The sequence below is a fragment of the Carya illinoinensis genome, chromosome 14, assembly GCF_018687715.1.
Source record: "Carya illinoinensis cultivar Pawnee chromosome 14, C.illinoinensisPawnee_v1, whole genome shotgun sequence".
Classification (NCBI taxonomy): Eukaryota; Viridiplantae; Streptophyta; class Magnoliopsida; order Fagales; family Juglandaceae; genus Carya; species Carya illinoinensis.
Genome location: NC_056765.1, coordinates 32,798,362 through 32,824,287, shown reverse-complemented (window position 1 = coordinate 32,824,287; position 25,926 = coordinate 32,798,362). Strand labels below are relative to the sequence as shown.

At 37.9% G+C, this 25,926-nt stretch overlaps 1 protein-coding gene across 5 annotated transcripts; it reads left to right on the top strand.

The window, feature by feature from the left end:
* The first annotated feature begins 12,336 nt into the window (after positions 1-12,336).
* Positions 12,337-25,038, top strand: LOC122294436 (disease resistance protein RPV1-like). 5 transcript variants are annotated; one of them, XM_043103173.1, is made up of 7 exons: positions 12,355-12,836; positions 15,631-16,721; positions 16,807-16,923; positions 22,389-22,595; positions 22,724-23,488; positions 23,635-23,794; positions 24,545-25,038. In XM_043103173.1, exons 2-5 carry the CDS (start codon positions 16,599-16,601, stop codon positions 23,249-23,251), a joined length of 975 nt encoding a protein of 324 aa, XP_042959107.1. In that variant the 5' UTR covers positions 12,355-12,836; positions 15,631-16,598; the 3' UTR covers positions 23,252-23,488; positions 23,635-23,794; positions 24,545-25,038. The 5 variants fall into 5 exon arrangements, with proteins under 5 accessions (XP_042959103.1, XP_042959107.1, XP_042959106.1 ...); XM_043103172.1 differs by having other exon boundaries at positions 23,635-24,407; positions 24,556-25,038; XM_043103171.1 differs by having other exon boundaries at positions 23,635-24,407.
* The last annotated feature ends 888 nt before the right edge of the window (positions 25,039-25,926 follow it).

Genomic DNA, 25,926 nt, shown 5'->3' with positions numbered 1-25,926 from the left:
CTAATTTTTAATAACATGGCGTTAACTCCTACTAATTTTATGTGGGCAAAACGTATGGATTCTATATGGATACGGATTTTAATACAATACTGATTCATTTAGATTCAAAATTTAAACTGATATTGTTTTCAATAAAATCTACTTTTTGACAAATCACATTAAATTGGTGTACATATTAGTGCGTAATTATACTTGCAACTAGATTTTTCCTTCTTTATTATATATGCTATGGAGTTGGTGAAGGTTGAGCCGATCCCTACTTTTGGTCAGGACTAATGTGTGAAAAATCAATTTCAATTTCAATTATCAAGACATTGGTAGATATTGGTCCTCCTAAAATATTCTTCCTAAGAATAAGTTTTAATAAGTCTCCTACTTTTTCAAATTTTGATAAGTTTAAAAAGATTTCTCAATATATCTAAACTTAATTTTAATAAATAAATCAAGACCAATGCAATGACTTTATTTTTTTCTAAAATGACGGAATTTCCAAAATAGCAGGTACTCATTAAGCACGTGACAAGTGAATTTTTGTTAAAATTTTAAATTTAAAAATTGTTTTGTAGCCTTTCTTCTAAAAAAAAAAAAATGTAATTTCTCAAGTAGTTAAAAGATACATGATAATACTTTAAATAGACAAGAGACTTAATTTATAAAAAAAGACGAAAACAATCTATTCATAATTCATTATATCATTATCATCTCATCATTCCATAATATGATATTAAATAATAGGTTCACAAGTAAAATATAATAAATAGTCTCTAATCGTTTAATGCCACATAATAGAATGGTGAAAAGATATTGAGAATTGAGATGATGAGTAACATTATTCTAAAAAAATATTGTATTATTTAAAACGTAGGTTTAAAAAGTGGCGGGAGGGAAGTTTTCTCTCCCTAAAGACGAACTAGTTTGGATATAAGAAGTATTTCATCTCATCTCATCTTATCATTATAATTTTTTTCAAATTTTCACACAAAATATAATAAACAATTCAACTGTTTCAAATCCCAAAATAATAATAATGTTGAATCCAAGGTTTCAAGTTTCATATAATTATATATCTACATGTGAATTTTTATAATAACAAAAGAATTCAAGTATAAATGAGTCTCAATTTCAAGTTGTCTACACAATTGAACCAAGTACATCAAACCAAGCATGAGCAATAAAGAAAACAAGCTCACAAACAAAATTCTTAAAGTAATTCTGTACATCTCTTGAAAAACTCGAAACTGGGTTAAAACTCAAAATTAATCTTTTTTCATAAAGCATCAAATTGCATTTTTCACATGTGCATGACCTAATTAAAAGTTTAAATTTTAAAAATTTTAAAAATGATTGATTGTGATATCTCACATGTGCATTATAGATTTGAAAATTTTCAAAAGTAATTGATGCTCATTTTGACATATGCAAAAGGTAGATGATTTTGTTTGAAAATTTTGAAAAGTGAATGATGTTGTCTTTGATAATTGCAAAAAAGAGGAACTTTTATTTGATAATTTTGAAAAGTGAGTGGTACTCCTTTTTTATATGTGAATCTTTTTAAATTTCAAAAATCAAGTCTCATATGCTTATAAATAGCTCAATTGAAATATTTAAATTCACAACAAGAGCATACACACATCAATTGCAAGTTTTACAACATTCATTCAAAACTTTCAATCTCTCATCTCTAAGCATTGAGCCTCAACTTTTGTTCATTTTGATAGATATATATATAGTTTGTACTGTATTGTTCTTATTTTACTTATTGAAAAGTGTTCTCTGATAACTTAACCACGATCTGCTCTTATATCTGTAAAAGGGTGTGTATAACTTACGAAGGTTTGATGAAACTACCACACTTGTAAAGTGGAGAGTATTTTCCATTTATATTGAATTACAAATTATATGAAATAGAAATAATTACATATCAATTAAAGGACAAATAAATGGAAAGTATATACAAAAAAATCTCCTAGAATTAAGGGTAAGTTATGTCAAATATGGCAAGCCTTAGATTAAGGCAAAGTATCCTCAACATACCTATGCGTATAAAAGGCGTTTTACATAAGGAATAATTGAATCACCATGTGTAAGGTAATTGTAAGTGTAGAGAGTATTCTACACATATTCTTTATAACGGTATTGTTCAAATGTGTAATATGTTTCTATCTCTACTTGAAAAATATTGAATTATAAATTTGAAAATTTTCAAGAGGTAGCTTGAGGCGAGAAAGTGGGTAGCAAGGTTGAATCTTGTTAAAATACTAAGTTTGATTCTCTCTTACATTTACTCTTTATATTTACTATTATTTCGTATTTTGTTCCTATTTTACATTATGTATTTAGTTTATAATTATTAACTTTATTCAATTTTTAACTTTCATTTTAATTTATCTCATCTTAACTTACTGTCTAAACCATTCTATAGTCAAGTCCACAATGTCAGTAAGAAAAGTTGGTTCAAGTCATGTTTGGAAAATAAAGTAGCTACTAATTTGCAGTTAATATCAAATGAATTTCTTTGATCATCTTCTAGAAAATATAGCCAAGTCAGTTAACAACTTTACTAAATTAATTTATATTTTTGACACCATCCTATTTAGTACAAGATGAGAGAAGTTGCACAAAATTTTTGTATACATTCATAGGTTTTATGTACGTAAGCGTTAATGAATTGTAGGGAGAATTGACATTTCTCATGTCATTCAAAGAATTATTTCTTTTAAGCGTTTCATTTTTATCTTTTTTCTGGATTATTACTAAGAAATTAAGGAGAACGATGAATGTGCTACTTGTGATTAGACTTGATAAATATAGACGTTGAAGGTATTCACACTCAATTTTTACGTTGAAAATCTATTAGTTGTGCACATAATATGCCATGATTATTCCTATCTCCTTGAAGATAGAAAGGCGATCCTGACAAGACCAATTGGTCTTTTTTATTTTTTTAATTAATTTTATATCTTTAAATATTTTTAAAAAATTCATTATTAAAAATTATTTTCTTAATTACTAATTAAAAAAATAAGTTTTTTAAAAAAATTATCGAAATCCATCCTCGAAATATAGATCCTCGAAGGATTAGCTTTCTCATATTCTTTACAGAGAAGAATATCTTCATTATTCGTGTTTTAGTCAAAAAGTTCTAAAGTGGGTGGGAGCCACCCTGCAAATATGCTGTCGCATATTCTTTACAGATAAGAATATCTTCATTATTCCTGTTTTAGTCAAAAAGTTCTGAAGTGGTGGAACCCAAGCCACCCTGGAAATATGCTGTCTAAGCTGACCAAGAGAAAAGACTCTCCTGCTAATTTGTACGAATGATTTCATTATTAATAAGGTTAATCGAATGAATATATCCTGGCTTAGGACCGGATTGGTTAATTAAAATTAAAAATTTTAGTTCATTTTATTTTATTATTATAATATTTTTAAATTTTTATATAAAATATAATAAATAATTTAATTTTTTTAAATTTTAATATAAAATTAATATTAAAAAAATTATATTATAACGATATTTTATTTATTATTATTCAAAATATCTCATCACATCTCATCTAAACTGGATAACCGGAATTTAATTTGTGGGTGCATTGGACAATATTTTTGGATTTCATTTGGTCCAAGGGAAAAAAGAAGTTTTTTCTTCAGATCCTAATCCTAAGGCAATCTCAGAGTATTGTTACATAATCTCATAGTATGCATAACGTGGTCTTATCATCGTATCATAAAGAGTAATGTTAAATACAGTAATAGAATATGTAAGTATCGAGTAATCTTTTAAAAAAAAAGTAAGATGTACTTTTAAAATATTAATTTTTTTTATATAGATTCTGTATTTACTTAATTTAAAAAATTATTATGTAGAATTGAAAAAGCAGTGGTTTTACACACCACTACACCTAGAGGGGGGGTGAATAGGTGTACTCTAATTTTTATGGCCTTTTGAAAATAAAACAAACAAGCAGATAATAAATGAAACAAATAACACAAATAATCAACACAAGATTTTGTTCACGGAGTGGAAACTCATTTGAAGAACCTCTTCAAAATCTAAAACCACTCCGGGTGTAAGACACCACCTCAAATCCACTATAGAAACTTTAGTTTGTTACAACCAATTTAGAACACTCACAAAACCTTTGTAGCAACTAAACTTGGCTTGCAACACCACGAGTGACCCACTCGATCTCTACACGCATGTAGTGTCGGAACTCCGACCTTCCTATAGCTTCCCACGAGAACCTCTCGATCTCTGCATCAATGGCAGCTCCGGACTCTTCCGGCCAACAAAAATGTCCACTTCAATGGACTCAAGTAAAAGCTGATTTTTGTGTATGTTGTGGTGGAGAAATGTTTTTCCAAGAAAGAATCAATCAAATGGGGGAGAGATTGCTCTAAGATGTTCTTGGAGGCCCTTAGGGTTTTTGCTCTGATTCTCCACACTTAGAACAGAAGCCATGCTGTTCTATTTATAGTTCCCATCAAATGAGGCGTTCAAAACCCTACATTGTGAGTGATCTGGAACATTGGCTCGAGCGAGGTGTCGAGCGAAGGTCGAGCGCCGAATTCTGCCTAAGTTCGCTCGAGCGCCATGTCGAGCGAGACTCGAGCGGTCGACTCTGCCTGAGTTCGCTCGAGCTCAGTGTCGAGCGAGAGTTGAGCGAAACACTCTGCCTGGGTTCGCTCGAGCTGTATGTCGAGCGAGGGTCGAGCGGTTGAATCTGTCTGAGTTCGCTCGAGCTGCATGTCGAGCGAGGATCGAGCGGTGCAATCTGCCCAAGTTCGCTCGAGCGCTCTGTCGAGCGAGGGTCGAGCGAAGTTGCTTCTTTTGACCAATGATGAGCACACTTCAAGCTTTCCGCAACAACACTTATTACAACACTCTTTTACATAGGTTTTCACAAGAATATGCCAATACACTCATTTTTCCCTCAACAATCTCCCCCTTTGGCATTTCTGTGACAAAACCTCTAACCTATACATAGGACCTAATCCTAGCACACCCAACTAGATCCATATTCTTGAACATGTTGAAATATTTCTGCACACGCTTAGCAAACGGTTAAACATACCCATTCACATATGCACAAAAATGTATTTGCAATTCTCAAATCATAATTTTCAAATCAAATCATAACTAGAAAAGAAATACTTCATTAAGCAACAAATCATGAGTTCAAGAAACATTAGTCAAACAATCAGCAGCTAACAAGAAATAAAAACCAACAGAAATAACAAAAAGCTGCTGTTCTCCCAAAATAAAAAAGTGTTTGTACAAGTAACACTCCCCCTGAGTTAGTACTACCGTACTACTCCCCCTCAACAATGATACCAATCTCCCCAAAATCTCCCCCTTTTTGTCACAAGAGGCCAAGGGTCTCAATCATGACCATCGGTATCCTCATTATCCTCATTAAGCTGCCTCTCGATGTCGTTGAAACGTTGAGTCATCAGTTGCTGTAGGTTATCAACTTTCACATCAAGGCTGTGAACCGTGGCATCGAAAGTATCGAACCGCGCTTCAAGACGGGCTAGATACTCAAGTACCTGCTGAATGGGCTCAGACGAGCCAGGGGCCGAGGAAGATGGCCGAGAGCTGGATGGAGCCGAGGGAGACGGCTGAGAACTAGATGGTCGGGAGCTCGAAGGCTGAGAGGAGGGAGCGGGAGGGTGCTCAACACGGATAGGCTGTGGAGTTGTGTGAGCACGACTGAGCTGGACCGTCCTATGACCAATAGGAGCCTTAAGTGCAATTCGAGGCTCCTGATCATAGAAAGCAACGGATTGGGAGAGAGCTATTCGGGTGATTAGACATGGTAAAGGCAAGCCAGTCCGTGTTTTGGTGGACCGATACGCCTCAATGATAACTCGACACAACAGACTTTCTAGATCAATGGTGACACCATTGATCAAGGCATATATCAGAAGGGCACGGTCAAGACCCACATCACTATTATGGCCTGTAGGATCTAAGTTTGTAAGAACAATCCTACTAAGAATGAGATGATCAGGGGTAAAACGAGCAGTGGAAATAGGGGTTGTCCCTTCCCAACTACTAGGCCGACCACAGAGACAACTAGCAATGACTTGTGGACTGGGAGGTGATGTCCGCGAGTAAGGAAACTCGGGATAATGGTCACGAGGGGCATTTAGCAGAGTCGCTATCATGCCCGGAGTAACTCTGAAAACGACATTCCGGAGACTGACTTCAAACGAGTCATCAACAGATATGTCATGTATATTGGAGTAAAACTCCCTAACCATCTCCACAGAAGGAGTGGGATGACCAGTGGTCAATGCTTGCCACTGACGAGACTCAAAGATACGGGGAATGATAGTCTCGGTAAGCTCACCTAAGGTCACTTCACGCTCGACTATGAGAGCACGATGCGAGAAGTTCTGAGAGTATAACTCCTGGGCTCGGGCACTATGGAATTGAGCTTGAACGGGTGCAGGAGGGTTTTGACGAGGACGAACACGTCGAGACATGGTGTCGGCTGTAGACAGAGTCAAAGACGTTAGACAAGGCTAAGGCAATGCAAAGATGTGATGAATGCATGCATGCTGACGCAACAATGCCAACCGACAATGCAAGACTTGGTGCATGCCCGATGTCACTCCTCATTTTTCAAAACAATAATAAATGCCTAGGTCAAAGTGTCCCATATGCATGCTAATGCCTACTCATGTGATAGACCAACATGCATGCTAATGCCAACCACGTGCATGACACATATGCAATGACAACCCAAGCCTTTTACAAGCTAATGCCAACCCATTGGCACGCGAAAGCCAAACCTCATGTATGACCCATGTGAAAGACCAACATGCATTGACTAACATTGCCAATGCCAACCCAAGTGAAAACCAATTCCAAGCAATTTTCAAGCTAATGCAAACTCATGTGCATGCCAATGCCATTTCTAAACTAAAACACCCTCAAACATAATGCAATCCTAATTAAACGATGTCCCGAGCTTAGGATAGACATGAAATAGATAAAGGAACAATGCCATGCCAATGTATGATGAAAAACCAAATTCAAACTTCATTGAGGCATTTTATCGAATACTTGGAGTGCATCCAAGTATGAAACTCGGCCAAAACCCCATGGGAGTTTCAAAATCCTCCTAAATACAACCAATCCCAACAATGGCTACACAATAGCCTTAATAAACCAAGAGAAATGGAACAATTTCAAGAAAAACTTCAAAAACCCCAATCCGAAACCCAAATGCATAACAACACACGGAAAAACCCTAAAATAAAGCACCAAATCACGAAATTACAAGAGAGAAAAGGATTTACCTTGGTTTGGGAATGATTTCGGAAGGTAAACAACTCGATTAAACGAGGAAATTTGAGAAAAAGGGAAGGAAAAACGCACGGGAGGAAGAAACGAAAGAGAAACCATCGTGCTCGAGCGGCGCTGTCTTTTATAACAGACGTTCGCTCGAGCGAACTTAAAACCCTCGAGCGAATGTCGAGCGGATTTCGCTCGAGCAGAGTCGAGCGAGGGTCGAGCGAGACCTCCAGAAAAGCACATTTTGCCCAGTTTTGAAGCACACAACACTCACATGACTTGGACAAATATTGGGAATGTCAATTTTCACACCAAGAGTACATATCAAATGTAGAGAAGCATCATATTCCCATAAAACACGCAATTTAAAACAAAGTATCACAAGTAATATAGACGTGCGTGTTTAAAGCGGTCCTTGCTCAATCAAGAAATTTCAACCGTAAGGCGTGAGTGGGGCTGGGCTGAACATGAAACCATAGGTGCTTGGGAAGCTCATTCAAGACACAGAAAGTCAAACCTAATGCTGCTAGGACCTGAATCTTTCTGTTTAAATACTTGTCTCAGTATGTTCAAGAAAACAGAAAACTTATTCTGTTTTTCACCCCCCCTTTTTTTTTTTTTTTTTTTTTTTTTTTTTTTTATTTCAACTTCACTTTTTCTTTTCCTTTTGAGATACATATTTTTGCACAAGTGAATCATGATGAGGTCGTCTAGCCCGTGGTCAATTCTGTATGAAGATAGAGCTTCCTACCACTTTTGATTGCCTCCCCAATAAACTCACAAGTGGTGAAATGTCGATTGACCGAGTTTGGAGTGAAGTGTGTGATGCCAGTCACAGATTACACGAGATACTCATGTTCCAAACCTTTGTAAAATATAGGTATATGATACAAATCTCAAAAGATACATGCACTTAGATTTTAGAATTAACAACCCCATTATTATAAAGCGCAATCATGAAGTGCATGTACGAGCAGCAAACAACGACAAAGAAACTAGACAACAACAAAAAAACAAACAACAACAAAATAAAACAAAAATGCATGTAATGTATGTAATGCATGTAATGCATACCTGTCAGTCTACAGCACCAAAACCATGTGTGGCTCGCGTCTTTCCCTTTTGGATGATCCACCTTGGTATCCATTTTCTTGAGAAAGGTTTTTCAATTTTCTTGGTGTGCCTCTTAAGCTCAAAACAGTTTGGTCGGATGTGACCAATCTTACCACAATGATGACACACGGGGCTTGCTTTGTGAGCTCTTTGTCTCAATAATGTTGAGACATTCTTAGAGTCATTCATGTAATTCTTACCCCTTCCAGAAGGATAAGCAGTTCTACTATTAACAAATGCAGGAGCATGCACAAAGTGACTCATTAATTTAAAACAGTTTGGTCTAATATGGCCTAGCTTCCCACAGTGATGACATATGGGGCTCATGTTGCGAGCGCCTTGTCTTTTGGGAGGAGGAACAGACTTTTGCACTTGCAAAGGCTTCTTACCCTTTTCAGATGGATGAGCCTTCTTTTTCTTACTCATTTCAGGAACAAACACTGTGGTTCTCACATTTTTACCGAAGGCTTTTGAGCTTGAGGGAGCGTCAGGATTCTCTTCAAAATAGCCTAAACCACTTTTATCACTAGATGACTTTCCTAAACCTAGGATTTTGTCAAGCTGGTTTGTCCCAATGGAGAATTTCTGCAACTTAGTATTTAACAAAGTTAGCTCATTTTCATGAGTTGTCACTTTATCTTCCAAAGTCACATTTCTCTTTTGCAACTCATCTGTTAGACCAATGGCTTCTCTCAGTTTGCCCTGAAGCCCTTCATTTTCTCTTTTGCATAAATCTATTTCCTCAGTATGTGCTTTATTGAGTTTCCTCAATTTCACACATTCCTTATACAGCTTCTCATAGATTTCCTGCAAGTCATCTTCATCCCCGGATTCATTTTCAGAGACACTCTCAATTTCAACCACAGATTCACTTCTATGACTTTTTCCTCCAACAGAGGAAGTGAAAGCCATGTAGTTGAAATTTTTCTTCCTGGGAGAACTCTCTTTTGAGTCACTTGACTCAGATTCACTGTCAGTCAAGGAAGCAACATTAGCTTTCTCTTTGGCCCTTTTGTAATTCGCACACTCAAATCGAATGTGACCAAAACCATGACATTCATGGCACTGAATATTGTCATTGACAGCTCTAGTTTCTCGCTTATGCCTCCCTTCTCGGTTTTCTGAACTAGAACCTTCATTGAAACCCTTGAACCTTCTTTTCTCCTGTCTTGGGTTTTTCTGGGCAAACAACTTCCTGAATTTTTTAGCATAAAATGCTATCTCCTTGTCACTCATGGCAAGTTCATCAGAAGATTCATCAGACTCTTCTCTAATAGCATTGAGGGCTATGGACTTGTTTTTCTTATCCATAGGAAGAGTATGTTCATAGGTTTGCAAGGAGCCCACCAACTCTTCAATTTTCATGTTGTCCAAGTCTTTGCTTTCTTCTATTGCAGTGACTTTGGGACGAAACCTCTCAGGAAGGGATCTAAGGACTTTTCTCACAATTCTGTCCTCAGGAATTCTATCCCCTAAATTGAAACGTGAATTGACAATATCATTCAGTTTGCTATAGAAGCCATCAAACGTTTCATCATCCTTCATCCTAAGTTCTTCAAAGTTGGTGGTCAACATTTGAAGTTTAGAATTCTTTACAGCCTTGGTACCTTCATGGGTAACCTCAAGAATGTCCCATGCCTCTTTGCAATTTTCACACATGGAGATTCTCTTGAACTCCTCCTGGGACACGGCCATGAATATCGCATTCAGGCCTTTGCTATTCCAACCACACTCATTGACTTCATCCCTAGAGTAATTTTCCACACTCTTGGGGGTTTGGACTCCTTCAATGACAACAACCGGTTCTTTCCATCCCTTTGTTATGGAAGCCCACACTCGTTCATCCACAGACTTAAGGAAAGCTCTCATTCGAACTTTCCACTACGCATAGTTGCTTCCATCAAAGAATGGTGGAGATGTGAGTGATTGAGACCTATCCATTTAAACCACTACAGCAGGATCACACTCAGGAACTAAATCCTAGCGGAGTGAACCCTCTCTGATACCAATTGAAAAAGCAATGGTTCTACACACCACTACACCTAGAGGGGGGGTGAATAGGTGTACTCTAATTTTTATGGCCTTTTGAAAATAAAACAAACAAGCAGATAATAAATGAAACAAATAACACAAATAATCAACACAAGATTTTGTTCACGGAGTGGAAACTCATTTGAAGAACCTCTTCAAAATCTAAAACCACTCCGGGTGTAAGACACCACCTCAAATCCACTATAGAAACTTTAGTTTGTTACAACCAATTTAGAACACTCACAAAACCTTTGTAGCAACTAAACTTGGCTTGCAACACCACGAGTGACCCACTCGATCTCTACACGCATGTAGTGTCGGAACTCCGACCTTCCTATAGCTTCCCACGAGAACCTCTCGATCTCTGCATCAACGGCAGCTCCGGACTCTTCCGGCCAACAAAAATGTCCACTTCAATGGACTCAAGTAAAAGCTGATTTTTGTGTATGTTGTGGTGGAGAAATGTTTTTCCAAGAAAGAATCAATCAAATGGGGGAGAGATTGCTCTAAGATGTTCTTGGAGGCCCTTAGGGTTTTTGCTCTGATTCTCCACACTTAGAACAGAAGCCATGCTGTTCTATTTATAGTTCCCATCAAATGAGGCGTTCAAAACCCTACATTGTGAGTGATCTGGAACATTGGCTCGAGCGAGGTGTCGAGCGAAGGTCGAGCGCCGAATTCTGCCTAAGTTCGCTCGAGCGCCATGTCGAGCGAGACTCGAGCGGTCGACTCTGCCTGAGTTCGCTCGAGCTCAGTGTCGAGCGAGAGTTGAGCGAAACACTCTGCCTGGGTTCGCTCGAGCTGTATGTCGAGCGAGGGTCGAGCGGTTGAATCTGTCTGAGTTCGCTCGAGCTGCATGTCGAGCGAGGATCGAGTGGTGCAATCTGCCCAAGTTCGCTCGAGCGCTCTGTCGAGCGAGGGTCGAGCGAAGTTGCTTCTTTTGACCAATGATGAGCACACTTCAAGCTTTCCGCAACAACACTTATTACAACACTCTTTTACATAGGTTTTCACAAGAATATGCCAATACACTCATTTTTCCCTCAACAAGAATCTTTCACGTATGTAAAAGATACGTGATAATATTTTAAGGAAAATGACAGTATGACTATCAAATATATCTACTAAATATGCCCATTCATCTTTTTTTATTTTTTTATTTTTATTTTATCTTAATGATTAAGAAAATGACTACTAATAAATTTATATATTTTTTTATTTTTTTCTTAATAGTTAAGGATGTTTAAAAAATGATTAAAGAAAAAAAATCATTTGTACTAATATGTATAATTGTTGAGCACATTTAATAGTCACCTAATATTGTCCATATTTTAAATAGGCAAGAGGCATTAATTTAAATAAAAAAAAACTGCATTATTTAAAACGTAAATTTATTTTTAAAAAAGAAAAATGTAGGTTTAGAAAGTGTCGGCATGAAGTTTTATCTCCCTAATTAAAGACATAGGCGGGTTCACAATATTGATAAGAAAGTTGGTTCTAGTCAATAAAAAAATTAAGTAATTACTTTCTAAAATGAATTTTTTCTTCTGAAAAAGGTAACTAAGTCAATCAACATGAGCTTTTAATGAATTACGGGAAGTTGCGCAAAACTTTCATATGCATTCATAAGCCCAAAGTACACATTTAATGAAATGCAGGAAGAGTTATAGAACCTTATCGTATCATTAAAAGAAATTACCTCTTTTACGCGTTTGATTTTAATTGCATGATTATTTGTGTTTTAGTCAAAAAGTTCAAAAGTGGGTGGAAGCCACCCTGGAAATTACGTTCGTACGGGCTTGCAATCAATGCATTCCACAACAGAAAGTTGATGCTGCATCTTCCTGGAACTTTCCATCTCAGGTCGATTAGTACTAGTACTCTATTGCTAGCTTCTATGTATACATATAGATCACCTCATCATCTCTTCGGTGTTCTTCTCATTGTCTAAGCCTGCAAATTACCAGTATTCCTACCTTCCACAATTGGGCTTCTAAATCTCTCGCATTGCATTCATGGCCACTCTTTCTTTTTATATTTTTATATTTTTTATTTCTTTTATTTTTTTATTTTTTCTTTCATTCATGGCCACTCAAAGACACTCTTCATCTACTAATTCCGAAGATACTAAGAAAAGAGAGAGAGACACTTCATCTTGTTCGAAAGAAGATGATCAAAAAATCATATCCTCTTCCTCACCTTCTTCCTCGATGCCTCGATCGAAACATGTGGATCCTTCAGAGGTAAGAAATAAAAAAAGGACTTTTGTAGAAGCTTTTGCCGCACAAGAAAACGATCCTGATGTAGACATCAAAGAGATTGATACGTGGGGAAAAGTTTGCAGAAAAGTCGGTAATCTTGCCGGAGAGCACATAAATGAGGACAGGTAACATTTAGTCCTCTTTTCTACTTCTAAACAATTAAGATAACTTGGAAACTTTGAGAAATGCTAGTACTGTTGCGGTCGTTGTTATTAACATCTATCTACCTATCTATCTACTTATGACATTTATAATTTTTCTACCAAACAATGCTTTTCTCTTTCTTTTTTTTTTTTTTTTTGAAAATGAGACTTTCCCCATTCATTCTGCATATAACTGTTGTTCAATACAATATTTGTCTTTCTGTAAACTAGCTAAAACAAAAACTGGTGCCTCTTCAATCCACACCATCTCCTCCTTTGATTGTAAAGAAGCCTTTGCTAGTTTGTGGGCTACTGTATTGGTGCTTCTATATGCATATTGAACCTTCCATCCATTCCAACCTCAAAGGACCATCTTCGTATCTTCAATGATGCTGCCAAAATAAGATAAAACTTCCCTTGTATCATTCATTGCATTGATAATGACGCGTGCATCTCCCTCTAATATTGCTTTGTTAAAGTTGAGATCCCTGCATAAATTCATGGTTTTCTCGAAGCATAACACTCTGCTATAGCTGGTTGTTCTATATTTGGTCTATGATCATAGCAAGCTGCCATAACCTCTTCCTTTTCATTTCTGATTATCACTCCTAACCCCATCTTCCTTACTTTACCATCCAAAGCTGCGTCCAATTGACCTTAATATAACTCTGCTCTGGTGGTCTCCATTGTTGCTCACCTCCTACTCCATTAATGTTACTCCTCTCCTGCCTCTCTGATATAGACTGAGCTAGTTGAAATTCACTCAAAACTTCTCTTGCTGATCTAATGACACTGCTTGAACAGAAAAATTTATTTTCGAAAATGAACGTATTTCTTCTAGTCCACAGGCTCCTCATGATAGCTACTATCTCTTCCATCTCAAGCTTGATTAGCTTATGTGACAACTTCTCCCATAAACTCAACAGATCTTCTTATGTTGTCCTCCATTTCTGCATGGTTTTTAAATACATTGCCCAAACATCATTTGCAGCAAGACAATGTCATAGAACATGCATTACAGATTCTTCCTCTTGAAAACAAATTGGGCACTTTGGTTCATCAATTACCTTCCTTACAAAAAGATTTCTTCTTGTAGCTAGCAGCTCATTACCTGCCTTCCACATAAACACTTTCATATTTCCAGGCAAATTCAGTTTCCATATATACTTCCATCTGCTATCTGACTCTGCCCCTCTTGAATATTCCCCTTGTACAGCTTTTGATCTTTCTTGTTCCAAGTAGTAAGCACTCTTGACATTGAACAAGCCTTCTTTGGAAGGACCCCATACCAATTTATCCTCTATATACCTTCTGCTCAAAGGAATGCAGCATATTTGATCAGCTTCTTCCTTCATAAAGATAGTTCTGATTAAATTCTCATTCCATTCCTTCTTATCCGATCCTCAACCATAAGTTCACTGACCTTAGCATCATCATTCAATATTGCAATTGGAGACTGCACACAGAATGAAGATGGGGTTGACAATCATTTTTGACCCCATATCTGGATCTTGTTACCATTCCCCACCCTCCACCTTAGTCCTTCTTTAAGCAATCCCATAGAACTCCAAACACTTCTCCATATCAAGGAGGGTGTATTGCCCAGTTTTACCTCCAACAGTGAGAAATTTCTGAAGTTCTTTTCCTTGTAGATCTTAGTAGTTAAAGAAGAAGGATTCTGAAGTATTCTCCCAGGCAAAGCTAAGTTGAAATTCTCTAGGTCTCTGAACCCCACCCCTCCATTTTCTTTTGATTGCCCCATTTTTTTCCAGCTCCTCCATTGGATACAGCATTCTCTTTGTTGATTACCCTACCAAAACTTGGCAACCATTCCATTAAGTTCTTTGCAAATTAGCTTCTTTGGCAGCTTGAATACACTCATAGTGTAGGATGGAATAGCCTGTAGAACAGTCTTTATCATAATTTCTTTCCCTGCACTCAGGAGAAAAGAATTCTTCCAGTTATTTATTTTTTGCCAAACTCCTTTTAAACACCTAAAGGTGTTATACTTAGATTTACCCACCAGAGTGGGAAGCCCCAAGTATCTTTCATAGCTCCCTTTCACCAGATCCCCTCCTTCCCTTAAAATCTTTCTTCTATTTTCTGAATCAGTGTTTGAACTGAAAAACATAGCTGTCTTTTCCTTGTTTAAAAATTGTCCAGAAGCTCGATCTCTCATATTTGCTAAGAATCCCTTTCAGTTTTCTCCATTCCTGCACACTAGCCCTTCCAAATAAAACACAATCATCTACAAATAATAAATGATTGATTCTACTAAACAATGCTAAATATTCTAATTAGAAGTTAAGAGTTTTTTTTTCTTGTTTGTCCCTATTCAGATCTCGTCTATATTAATTGTTCTATCAAATTACAGGTTTCAACAATTTTACAAAAACTCAGTGGAATAATATTCTACAATTATACAATATATATATATATATATATAATTCATGATTACCAGAAACTTGTCGGAATAAACTCCCGTGTAGAGGAAATGATGAACTTATTGGATATGGAATTGAATGATGTTCGCTTCTTCTTCCATTGACAGCTAGCAAGCAATTAACAACTATCTATCTACTCATGACATTTATATTTTTTAAAATGTTTACATTGTGATCTGGTCTGACAGCTCGAGCGTTGCAAGAGGGAAAATAGTGAAGTATGAATTAAAGTGTTTTGATTTCTGTAGTAAACAATGCTAATTATCAGCTAAAGCATTTTTTTATCATGTCAATTCAGGTCTAGTCAATATTAATTGATCATCAATTTACAGGTACGAAACAGAAATTATACAAGAAATCAGTGGTAATATATCTCGTGTGTTGATCAATTCTAGATCCTCACTTCATGATAACAAGAAATTTGTTGGAATAGATTCCCGTGTAGAGGAAATGATGAACTTATTGCATATGGAACCGAATGATGTTCGCTTCGTAGGAATTCATGGGATGGGTGGCGTTGGTAAGACAACGCTGGCCAAAATAATTTATTATAGAGTTTCTTCTGATTGTCAATTTGAAGGAAGCAGCTTTATTTCTTTCAATGGAGAAAAATCTAAAGCTCGTGATCTAGCTTCTTTACAAACGCAACTTCTTGAAGGGATCATGCAAGAACGTATAGAAGTATGGGATCCTCACAAAGGAATTGAGATGATAAGAAGCAGGATGCAGAACAAAAAAGTTTTTATCGTCCTTGATAATGTGGAAAGTGACGAGCAACTAGAGTCATTAGCAGGGGATCATAATTGGTTTGGTCCAGGGAGTAGGGTAATTATAACAGGCAGAGATAGTCATCTGTTGAAAATAAATAAAGTGAATGATATGTATGCGGTTCAGCTGCTTCAGCCCGCCGATGCTTTGCAGCTCTTTAGTTTGTCAGCCTTCGACGAAACCCATCCTCCAGAGGATTACAAGGATCTATCTATGGCTATTGTGAATTATGCTGGAGGCCTTCCTTTAGCTCTTAAAGTTTTGGGTCGCTTCTTATTTGGGAGACCAATAGATGTATGGAAATGTGCTAGGGATCATCTAAAAGGAAATCCTCCAAAACAAATTTCTGATATACTTCAAAATAAGTTTTGATGGGCTGGAGGAATCGCAGAAAAAATTGTTTTTGGATGTGGCATGTTTTTCTGATCAATGGATAGATTTTAAGAAAATATATTGGGCCGACGTCATTGAGGTTCTCATCGATAAGTCACTCGTAAGCAAAGATGACGTATACTTTAAAGAAAGGTTGACCATGCATGATTTGCTAAAAGAAATGGGTCAGCAAATAGTTCGCCACGAATGTCCTCAAGAACCTGGACGACGTAGTAGGCTGTTTCATCATGAAGATGTCTTTCACGTACTGAAGAATAATACTGTAAGTTGATTAGTGTAGAGATTAATATAAAAAGGTATATTTTTATCCTAATTCTTGCTAACCTGTTTTTCTTGGTTACCTGCAGGGAACTGATGCAATTGAAGGCATAGTACTCCAAGATTTGCCTCACATGAAAAAGATCAGATCACTCAATGCCGAAGCATTCTCAAAGATGAGAGAATTAAGACTTCTTAAAATATCTGTTCTGTTGCAGATGGAGACAAAGAAGTAAACGGTGCCATGCACCATTTACTATTTTGGCATGTTAGGCACCGAAGGCACCGTTCGGTGCTTTTGTTAGGCACCTCCCCATCTCTTCCTAAAATCATGCAGCAAATTGCTGCATAGTACTGATTTGCTCTCCTATAAATAGGAGAGCTTAAGCATCAGAGAGTGAGCAGCAAAGCGTGGAAGATAGTGAGCAGAGAGCTGTGTGTGTGCAGATAGTGTAGAGAGTGGGTGAGAGAATTTCTGTAAAAATATTTTTATAGTGAAATTACAGCTTTTGTGGACGTAGGCAGTTGCCGAACCACGTTAAATTTCGTCCCTCCTTTATTTAGATTCGTTTCTGGGCCAAAACAGCTCCCAACAACTGGTATCAGAGCACCGGTTCGAGCTGTCCGAAAATTCAAGTTGTTCAAAATCAATTTTTGACAACTCCACGGTGTTCCTCGCATCGAGACGAATCCGTTGCCGCAAACGGAATCAAAAACGGAGGTCGGACGAGGCTACACGCGCCCCTAGAAGATCGGCGCGTGCATCTGCTGCAAATCCACGCTCACCACGCGCTCCAGAGGTTGAAGACGCGTGCAACACACGCGCTCACGCGCCCCCACGCGCGCCAAAGGTTGAAGACGCGTGACGGACACGCGCTTCACGCGCCCCCACGCGCCCTACAGAGGTTCTGCGCGTGTTGCACACGCGCCTCACTCTCCCCACGCGCACAGCACTGTAGCGCGTGCGTATCACGCGCCACGTGCTTGACCACGCTCACTGTACAGCGCGTGCATCTCACGCGCCAGACAGATCAAGGCCGTCTGTTTTTCAGATCTGTTTTTGGCTAGATCTAAGCCATTCGGAGTCCAATTTCGACGATCAAATAGTGTTTTCCAACTATTTGGATCATTCCGGACTCATCCGTACGGTCGAAATTTTGATATTCGGCGTCAATATATTGGATCTGAACCATCCACGTGTTGCAGATCATTTTGGGCTAGATCACGCCAGTTGGAGTTCCATCGCGACGATCAAATAGTGCTGACAAACTATTTGGATCATTCCGGACTCGTTTCCAGCTAATTCGAGTATTTCAGACGTAACGGTGATCTTTGTTTAAATTTAAACTCATGGCTGGAGAAGAAGCTAAAGGTGCTGGTATCGAGAAATTTGACGGTACAGACTTTGGCTACTGGAGAATGCAGATAGAAGATTATCTCTATGGGAAGAAACTACATCTTCCACTCCTAGGAAGAAAGCCAGATGACATGAGCAATGAAGATTGGAGTCTCCTTGATAGACAAGTGTTGGGAGTCATTAGACTAACACTGTCAAGATCAGTTGCACACAATGTGGGAAAGGAGAAGACCACGGCGGATTTGATGAAAGCTCTATCGGATATGTACGAGCAGCCATCAGCCAATAACAAAGTGCATCTGATGTACAAGCTATTCTACTTGAGAATGGCAGAAGGAACTCCAGTTATTCAACATCTGAATGAGTTCAACACCATCATCAATCAATTAGCTTCAGTGGGGATTGAATTTGATGATGAAGTACGTGCACTAATTGCTCTGGCTCAATTGCCAAAAAGCTGGGAGGCCATGAGAACAGCTATTAGCAATTCTTATGGCAAAACAAAGATGAAGTATCAAGAAATCCGGGACCATATTCTTAGCGAGGAAGTTCGCAGAAGAGATACAGGAGAAGCATCAACTTCCAGTTCTGCCTTAAACCTCGAGACGAGAGGTAGAGGAGCTAGTAGAAGTTCAAATCGGGGCAGATCGAAATCCCGAAGAGGCAGAAGTAAATCAAGGTCCGGAAAACAAGTACAGTGCTGGAATTGTGGCAAGATTGGCCACTTCAAAAATAACTGCAAAGAAGCAAAGAAGAAGAATGAGCATGATTCTGTTAATGCCACAACAGAAGAGCTCCGAGATGCCTTACTCCTTTCAGTCGACAACCAAATTGAATCTTGGGTGTTAGATTCAGGAGCCTCGTTCCACACTACAGCACACAGAGAAATCATGCAGAATTATGTCACTGGTGATTTCGGGAAGGTGTACTTAGCAGATGGTGAAGCGTTGGAAATCGAAGGCATGGGAGATGTACCAATCAATCTGCCCAATGGAAGTGCATGGTTGCTACAGAAGGTGCGACATGTTCCTAAGCTCATGAGGAACCTGATTTCTGTAGGACAACTTGATGCTGATGGGCATTCGGTACTATTTACCGGTGGCACGTGGAAGATAACAAAAGGAGCTATGGTAGTAGCTCGAGGCACAAAAACAGGTACTCTATATATGACTTCAAGCATTAGAGATACTATTGCAATTGCTGATGCAAATGCCAACCTATGGCATCAAAGGCTTGGTCACATGAGTGAAAAAGGAATGAAAATACTATTATCTAAGGGGAAGTTACCAAAGTTGGAATCAACTGATTTCGACATGTGTGAAGGTTGCATTTTTGGGAAACAGAAAAAGGTTAGTTTCCTGAAAAATGGTAGAACTCCAAAATCTACAAAGTTGGAGTTGGTGCACACAGATTTATGGGGGCCATCCCCAGTCGCTTCTCTTGGAGGATCCCGATACTATGTTTCCTTTATTGATGACTCAAGCAGGAAAGTATGGGTTTATTTTTTGAAAAATAAATCTGACACATTTGATACTTTCAAGAAATGGAGAGCCATGGTTGAAAATGAAACAGGCTTGAAGTTAAAATGTCTGAGGTCAGACAATGGAGGAGAGTACATCGACGGAGGGTTCAAAGAATTCTGTGCTGCAAATGGGATTAGATTTCAGAAGACTATTCCCGGGACACCGCAGCAGAATGGCGTAGCTGAACGCATGAACAGAACTCTCAACGAACGTGCCAGAAGCATGAGGCTGAATTCAGGATTGCCTGAATGTTTTTGGGCTGATGCAGTTAACACTGCAGCCTATTTGATTAATCGGGGACCTTCAGTTCCCTTAAAGTTTGATCTACCAGAAGAAGTCTGGAGCGGAAAGAAGGTAAATCTTTCCCATTTGAAAGTTTTTGGCTGTGTATCATATGTTCACATAGATTCTGCTGATCGTAACAAGTTAGAAGCCAAATCTAGAAAATTTTTTTTCATCGGTTATGGTGATGAAGAATTTGGCTATCGATTTTGGGATGATAAAAATCGCAAAATCATCAGAAGTAGAAATGTGATTTTCAATGAGCAGATTCTGTACAAAGCTAGGTCACAAGCTGAACCTGAGGAGCAGCCAAAGAAACCTGAGGTTGTTGACTTTGATGTTACTCGAGTCAACACTGATCAGAACGAGGATCAAGAGAATAATGATCCACAGATCGAACAACGTACACCACTCACTGTTATTCGAAGATCTTCAAGGACAATCAGGCCACCACAGCGGTTCTCACCATCTCTATACTACATCTTGCTAACAGATAGTGGTGAACCGGAAAGTTATGATGAAGCTCTACAAATTGAAGATTCGATCAAGTGGGAGAAAGCCATGCAAGATGAGATGAAGTCACTGATGTCAAATCAGACATGGGAGCTAACTAAGCTTCCAAAAGGCAAGAAGGCTTTGCACAACAAATGGGTGTACAGAATTAAGGAAGAGCACAATGGTAGCAAGCGCTACAAAGCCAGAATGGTTGTAAAGGGGTTTCAACAAAAGGAAGGTGTCGACTACACAGACATTTTCTCCCCAGTTGTAAAATTGACTACGATCAGGCTAGTGTTGGCAATTGTGGCTGCAGAGAATCTACATCTTGAGCAGTTAGATGTGAAGACTGCATTCCTTCATGGTGATTTGGAGGAAGACATTTATATGCACCAGCCACAAGGATTCTCAGTGAAGGGAAAAGAGAATCTAGTTTGCAAACTGAAGAAGAGCTTGTATGGCCTAAAACAAGCTCCACGACAATGGTACCGGAAGTTTGACAACTTCATGTGCAGTAATGGATTTACAAGACTGCAGGCTGACCATTGTTGCTATATGAAGAACTTTGACAACTCTTATATTATCCTACTGTTGTATATGGATGATATGCTCGTTGCAGGGTCAAGCATCGAGGAGATCAATAAACTGAAGAAGCAGTTGTCAAAACAATTTGAGATGAAGGATTTGGGTGCTGCAAAACAAATCCTTGGTATGAGAATTATTAGAGACAGGTCTAATGATACTCTCAAGCTCTCCCAGGAGGAGTATGTAAAGAAGGTGCTCAAAAGGTTTAACATGGACAAGGCGAAACCAGTGAGCACACCTTTAGCTAGTCACTTTCGACTAACTAAGGATCAGTCGCCAAAGACGGAGGAAGAGCAAGAATGCATGGACAGAATACCCTATGCATCTGCTATTGGTAGTCTTATGTACGCCATGGTCTGTACAAGGCCAGATATTGCACAAGCAGTGGGAGCTGTGAGCAGGTACATGAGTAATCCAGGAAAGCAGCATTGGGAAGCAGTTAAGTGGATTTTGAGATATCTACAAGGCTCTTCAGATACGTCATTATGCTTTACAAAAGCAGGTTTAAAACTACAGGGATATGTAGATGCTGATTTAGCAGGTGACGTTGACAGCAGAAAAAGTACTACTGGATTTGTGTATACGCTGGGTGGTACAGCTGTATCGTGGGCTTCTAAGTTACAGAAGATTGTTTCTCTCTCAACTACAGAAGCTGAATACGTTGCTATAACTGAAGCAGGGAAGGAAATGGTTTGGTTGCAGTCATTCTTGGAGGAATTGGGAAAGAAGAATGAAAAAGGCATTCTGCACAGTGATAGTCAGAGTGCTATTTTTCTTGCAAAGAATCCAGCCTTTCATTCCAGAACAAAACACATACAGTTGCGATACCATTTTATCCGATCTCTTCTCGATAGTGGACAGCTGATACTTGAGAAGATTCGAGGAGCAGAAAACCCAGCAGACATGTTTACAAAAGTAGTTACTGCTGACAAACTGAAGCTGTGTATAGCTTCAGTTGGCCTCCGTACTTAAAGGCATGATTTGAAGTTGCTGTGATAATTGCTATGAAGATATGTAGACTCATTTGTCTCCAAGTGGGAGATTGTTGCAGATGGAGACAAAGAAGTAAACGGTGCCATGCACCGTTTACTATTTTGGCATGTTAGGCACCGAAGGCACCGTTCGGTGCTTTTGTTAGGCACCTCCCCATCTCTTCCTAAAATCATGCAGCAAATTGCTGCATAGTACTGATTTGCTTTCCTATAAATAGGAGAGCTTAAGCGTCAGAGAGTGAGCAGCAAAGCGTGGAAGATAGTGAGCAGAGAGCTGTGTGTGTGCAGATAGTGTAGAGAGTGGGTGAGAGAATTTCTGTAAAAATATTTTTATAGTGAAATTACAGCTTCTGTGGACGTAGGCAGTTGCCGAACCACGTTAAATTTCGTCCCTCCTTTATTTAGATTCGTTTCTGGGCCAAAACAGCTCCCAACATGTTCCTCCAATATTTAGCCAGATTTATCCATCACCAATTATAGAATGGCTTGGAAATCCTTTAGAATACATGCCAAGCGATAAGTTGCGATACTTACATTGGTTTAATTGTCCTTCAGAATCCTGGCCGAGCAGTTTCCAACCAAAAAATCTTATTGTACTAAGCATGCCTGGCAGTCGCTTCAAACGACTATGGAAGGGGTTGGTGGTAAGTTTTTCACTCATATAAATAAATACGTATTGATCTTCTTAATAATCTCCCTTTATATATTTTTCAAATAAGTAAATATATTCATATTTTGATCTAATTTATAAGTGCTTGTTTGTTTATAACAGGTTTTACACAATTTGAAGCTCTTAGATTTGAGTGATTCTGAGGATTTGATTGAAACACCAAATTTGACAGGAGCTTCAAATCTTGAGAAAATAGACCTTGCACGTTGTAGAAGCTTGTGTGAGGTCCACCCATCCATCGGAGTTCTCAAACGACTAAAGCATTTGAGTTTAAATCGTTGCAAATGTCTTAGAAGACTTCCAGACAAGTTCTGCTTGGAATCTCTTGAAATTTTGGATCTTTCTGGATGTACAGGACTTGTGAATACCCTGGATATTCAGGGAGATATGACATCTCTGCAGATCTTGTATTTTAGCGAGCCTACCAAAAAAGAATTACCATCATCGTTTATGAGTTTCTCTGGCCTTCGCGATTTAACGTTAAGTGGTTGCAAAAACATTTCAATTTTTCCAAGTGTTATTTGTAGTTTGTCATCTCTTGAAAGTCTCCATTTGGATGGTTGGTCAAGACTTCAGAAATTTCCAGACTTGAGTAGCTTGGAATGCTTGATGCATCTGAAGGCATACTGAACTCCTCTAACACAAATACCATCTGTCAATCTAATCCCCAAGAGCATCCGTTCCTTTTCTCTCGAAGGACGAAAGAGGATGCCATGTAAACCTTTGCCGAAACAAAGCTCATATCTCACCTATGATATCGGATCACCTGTAGAATATGAGATGGAAGGAATGCTTGAGGTAGAAGCACTGCTAATTAATTTTGGCGGCACAGGCAAATATTCGTCAAACATTATCTTTGCCGATAAGGTGAGTCTCTGTCTCTCTTCTTTAGAAAAGAACACACATGAATATATGTAGGGTGTGAAATAAACAAAACAGGTCGACATCCACCAAAACAAAAATAGCTTAATTTGTGCAGCAATTAACATCTCTTTTTGGGAATTGTTTTATAGGTGATGATATATGCGTGGTCCTTGGGATATGGAATTCCGGAGTGGGTCCACAATAGAAGTAATGGCTCCTCTCTAAAGATAGAGTTGGATGGTACTATGAAGGGGGTGGACTGTGCTATCTTTATTGTTTGTGATTATCATCAATTCCATTCCCCTGAAGGTATTTCAATTTCTTCGTTATTCAAGGAACGTTCATATGTGAAGTTTAAATTTTGTTTTGAGACGGATGACGGTTCTCTAGGAGATTGTTTTTACGAACTTAGGTTTCCATATTCCCTGGACCTCGTATGTTTCATTAAGCCAATTGTATTCTGGGCGCATACACGAACTCCAAAGTTTTTCAAACGCTGGAAATCGAATAATTTGGATAAACGGAGCTCCATTAAGATTTCAATTACAGTAGAAATATTGGATTATTTCTCCAATCAAACTCCAGTGGAATTAGAAGTGAAAGAATGGGGGATGCATTTAGTATGTCCGGATGATGCTGGTCTTGGTTTGGGATTAGATTTAGATTCCTATCTTCAATTTTATTCAGTATGGAAATGCGGCATGGAGAGAAATGAAGATTAGATTCATCAGGAGTACCCCTTTAAAGCTTAGTCCTTTTGAGAATGGCTTGACATTGTTTATTTTGGGAATAGAAAATAATCACCATTTTGTACTTGAGACCTTTCGATTCCATTGGCGATGTCAAAGTGATCATAAAATCTCAAATTGATTAAGGGAATGTAGACAACCACCCAAGCAGTTTTTCTTCTGTCATGTTTCTGGTACGTTATGCTACCTCTGTGCTTCATCTCTGACTTGGATCTCTATAAAACATGAAGTATTTTAGTCATTTTTGCTTCTATCTGTTTTTAATATGAAAAATATGATTAAATGTTTTGTGCATGGAATTGATCATCAGGGAACCTTCAGTTGCCAAAACGTGGAAGAATACTAGACATGAAAGTGTTGCTTGATGAGAAATGAAGATTCAATATTTCAGTCAGAGTCCTTGATAGGAGTTATCCTTTTGAGTTTTCTTTGGTAGCTCCCAGCTTGGCCAAATAGTTTGCAACTTGGTTCACCTTGCAGAACACAAGGTGGCATGAAATAGTTGGCTTTGGTATTATTTCTTTGGGAGCAGAAGATGTTCACCATTTTGTTTACAAGTTAGGAGTCGGGTCTGCAGCATCGACTTCCCAATTGGTTTGTTGCAACTTACCTCATTTAAGCACCATGAATCAATTGGTCTATAGTGCTCTCATTTAAGCCACTTCGAATTCACCAAAAAAATAAAAAAATAAAAATTATTCGCATTTATATTTCCGGTGTTTTTGTATGTGCTGATAAATATATATTATTGCCAGCACTTAATTTTCGCACCAATAAATAATAAATTTTGCTGGCATTTACATTGTTGAGTGGGCAAAAATATATAATTTATTAATTTTGCGCTAGTGAATAATAAGTTTTGTTGGCGTTTACATTTTCAGCATTTTTGTATACGCCAATAAATATAAATTATTGTCGGCGCTTATTTGTTGTGCCGGTAAAACTGAAATTTTAGCCGTGTTTATATTATTACCCCAGTAATTATAACATATAATTGTTAGCCAAAAATTTATTAGTTGTTTACAGTAATTATATTAACTTAAACTTTTATTTGTATTTTAAAATTATATTGTTTATATTAAAAAAAAGCACGTGATTAATGAATTTCCTTTTATATATTTTTTATATAATTAAATTCCTTATTTTTTAATGTCAAACCCACTTCCCTCTTTCAAATTCCTTAATAATAAGATTGTGGTTTCAAATCTTAATATATCACCTCTCTTTTAAATTCTTATACAAGTGTTCGTCTTTTGGGTTTCTAAGAATTTCGGTAATTGATTAAAAAAAAAAAAAAAAAGATCTAAACGACTCCAGTAGATATCTCCCTTTTCTGGTAGGTGTAAGCAATAAAAGAAATATCATTTCAGTCTTTATCCTAAGGGCAATAGAACTCTCTGCCGAGCATTAAGTCTTCGAATGCTTTAAGCCGTCGAACTCCATTTTTTTAAATCCTACTTATAATAATTGTTGGACAACTTCTATACCCTTCTAATCTCCGAAACATACTTTCTCAATCGCTACAGATTTCTTTTTCTGGTTAGAGCTGTGGTCCCCAAGATATCGATTGCTTCAATTGTAACGGGATCTCGTATTTAACATTAAAAAAAAAAAAGACATATATATGTTCTCAAAGAGATAAATGTGTAAAACATTGATCACTGGTATCCATCAAAGAAATACTCAAAGAGA

Excerpts from the sequence above, each read along its gene's own strand:
- LOC122294436 (XM_043103169.1), top strand. The coding sequence starts at position 12,466 with ATGGCCACTCTTTCTTTTTATATTTTTATATTTTTTATTTCTTTTATT. Across the intron at positions 12,837-15,630 it reads GAGCACATAAATGAGGACAG|GTACGAAACAGAAATTATAC; the intron begins GTAACATTTAGT and ends ATCAATTTACAG.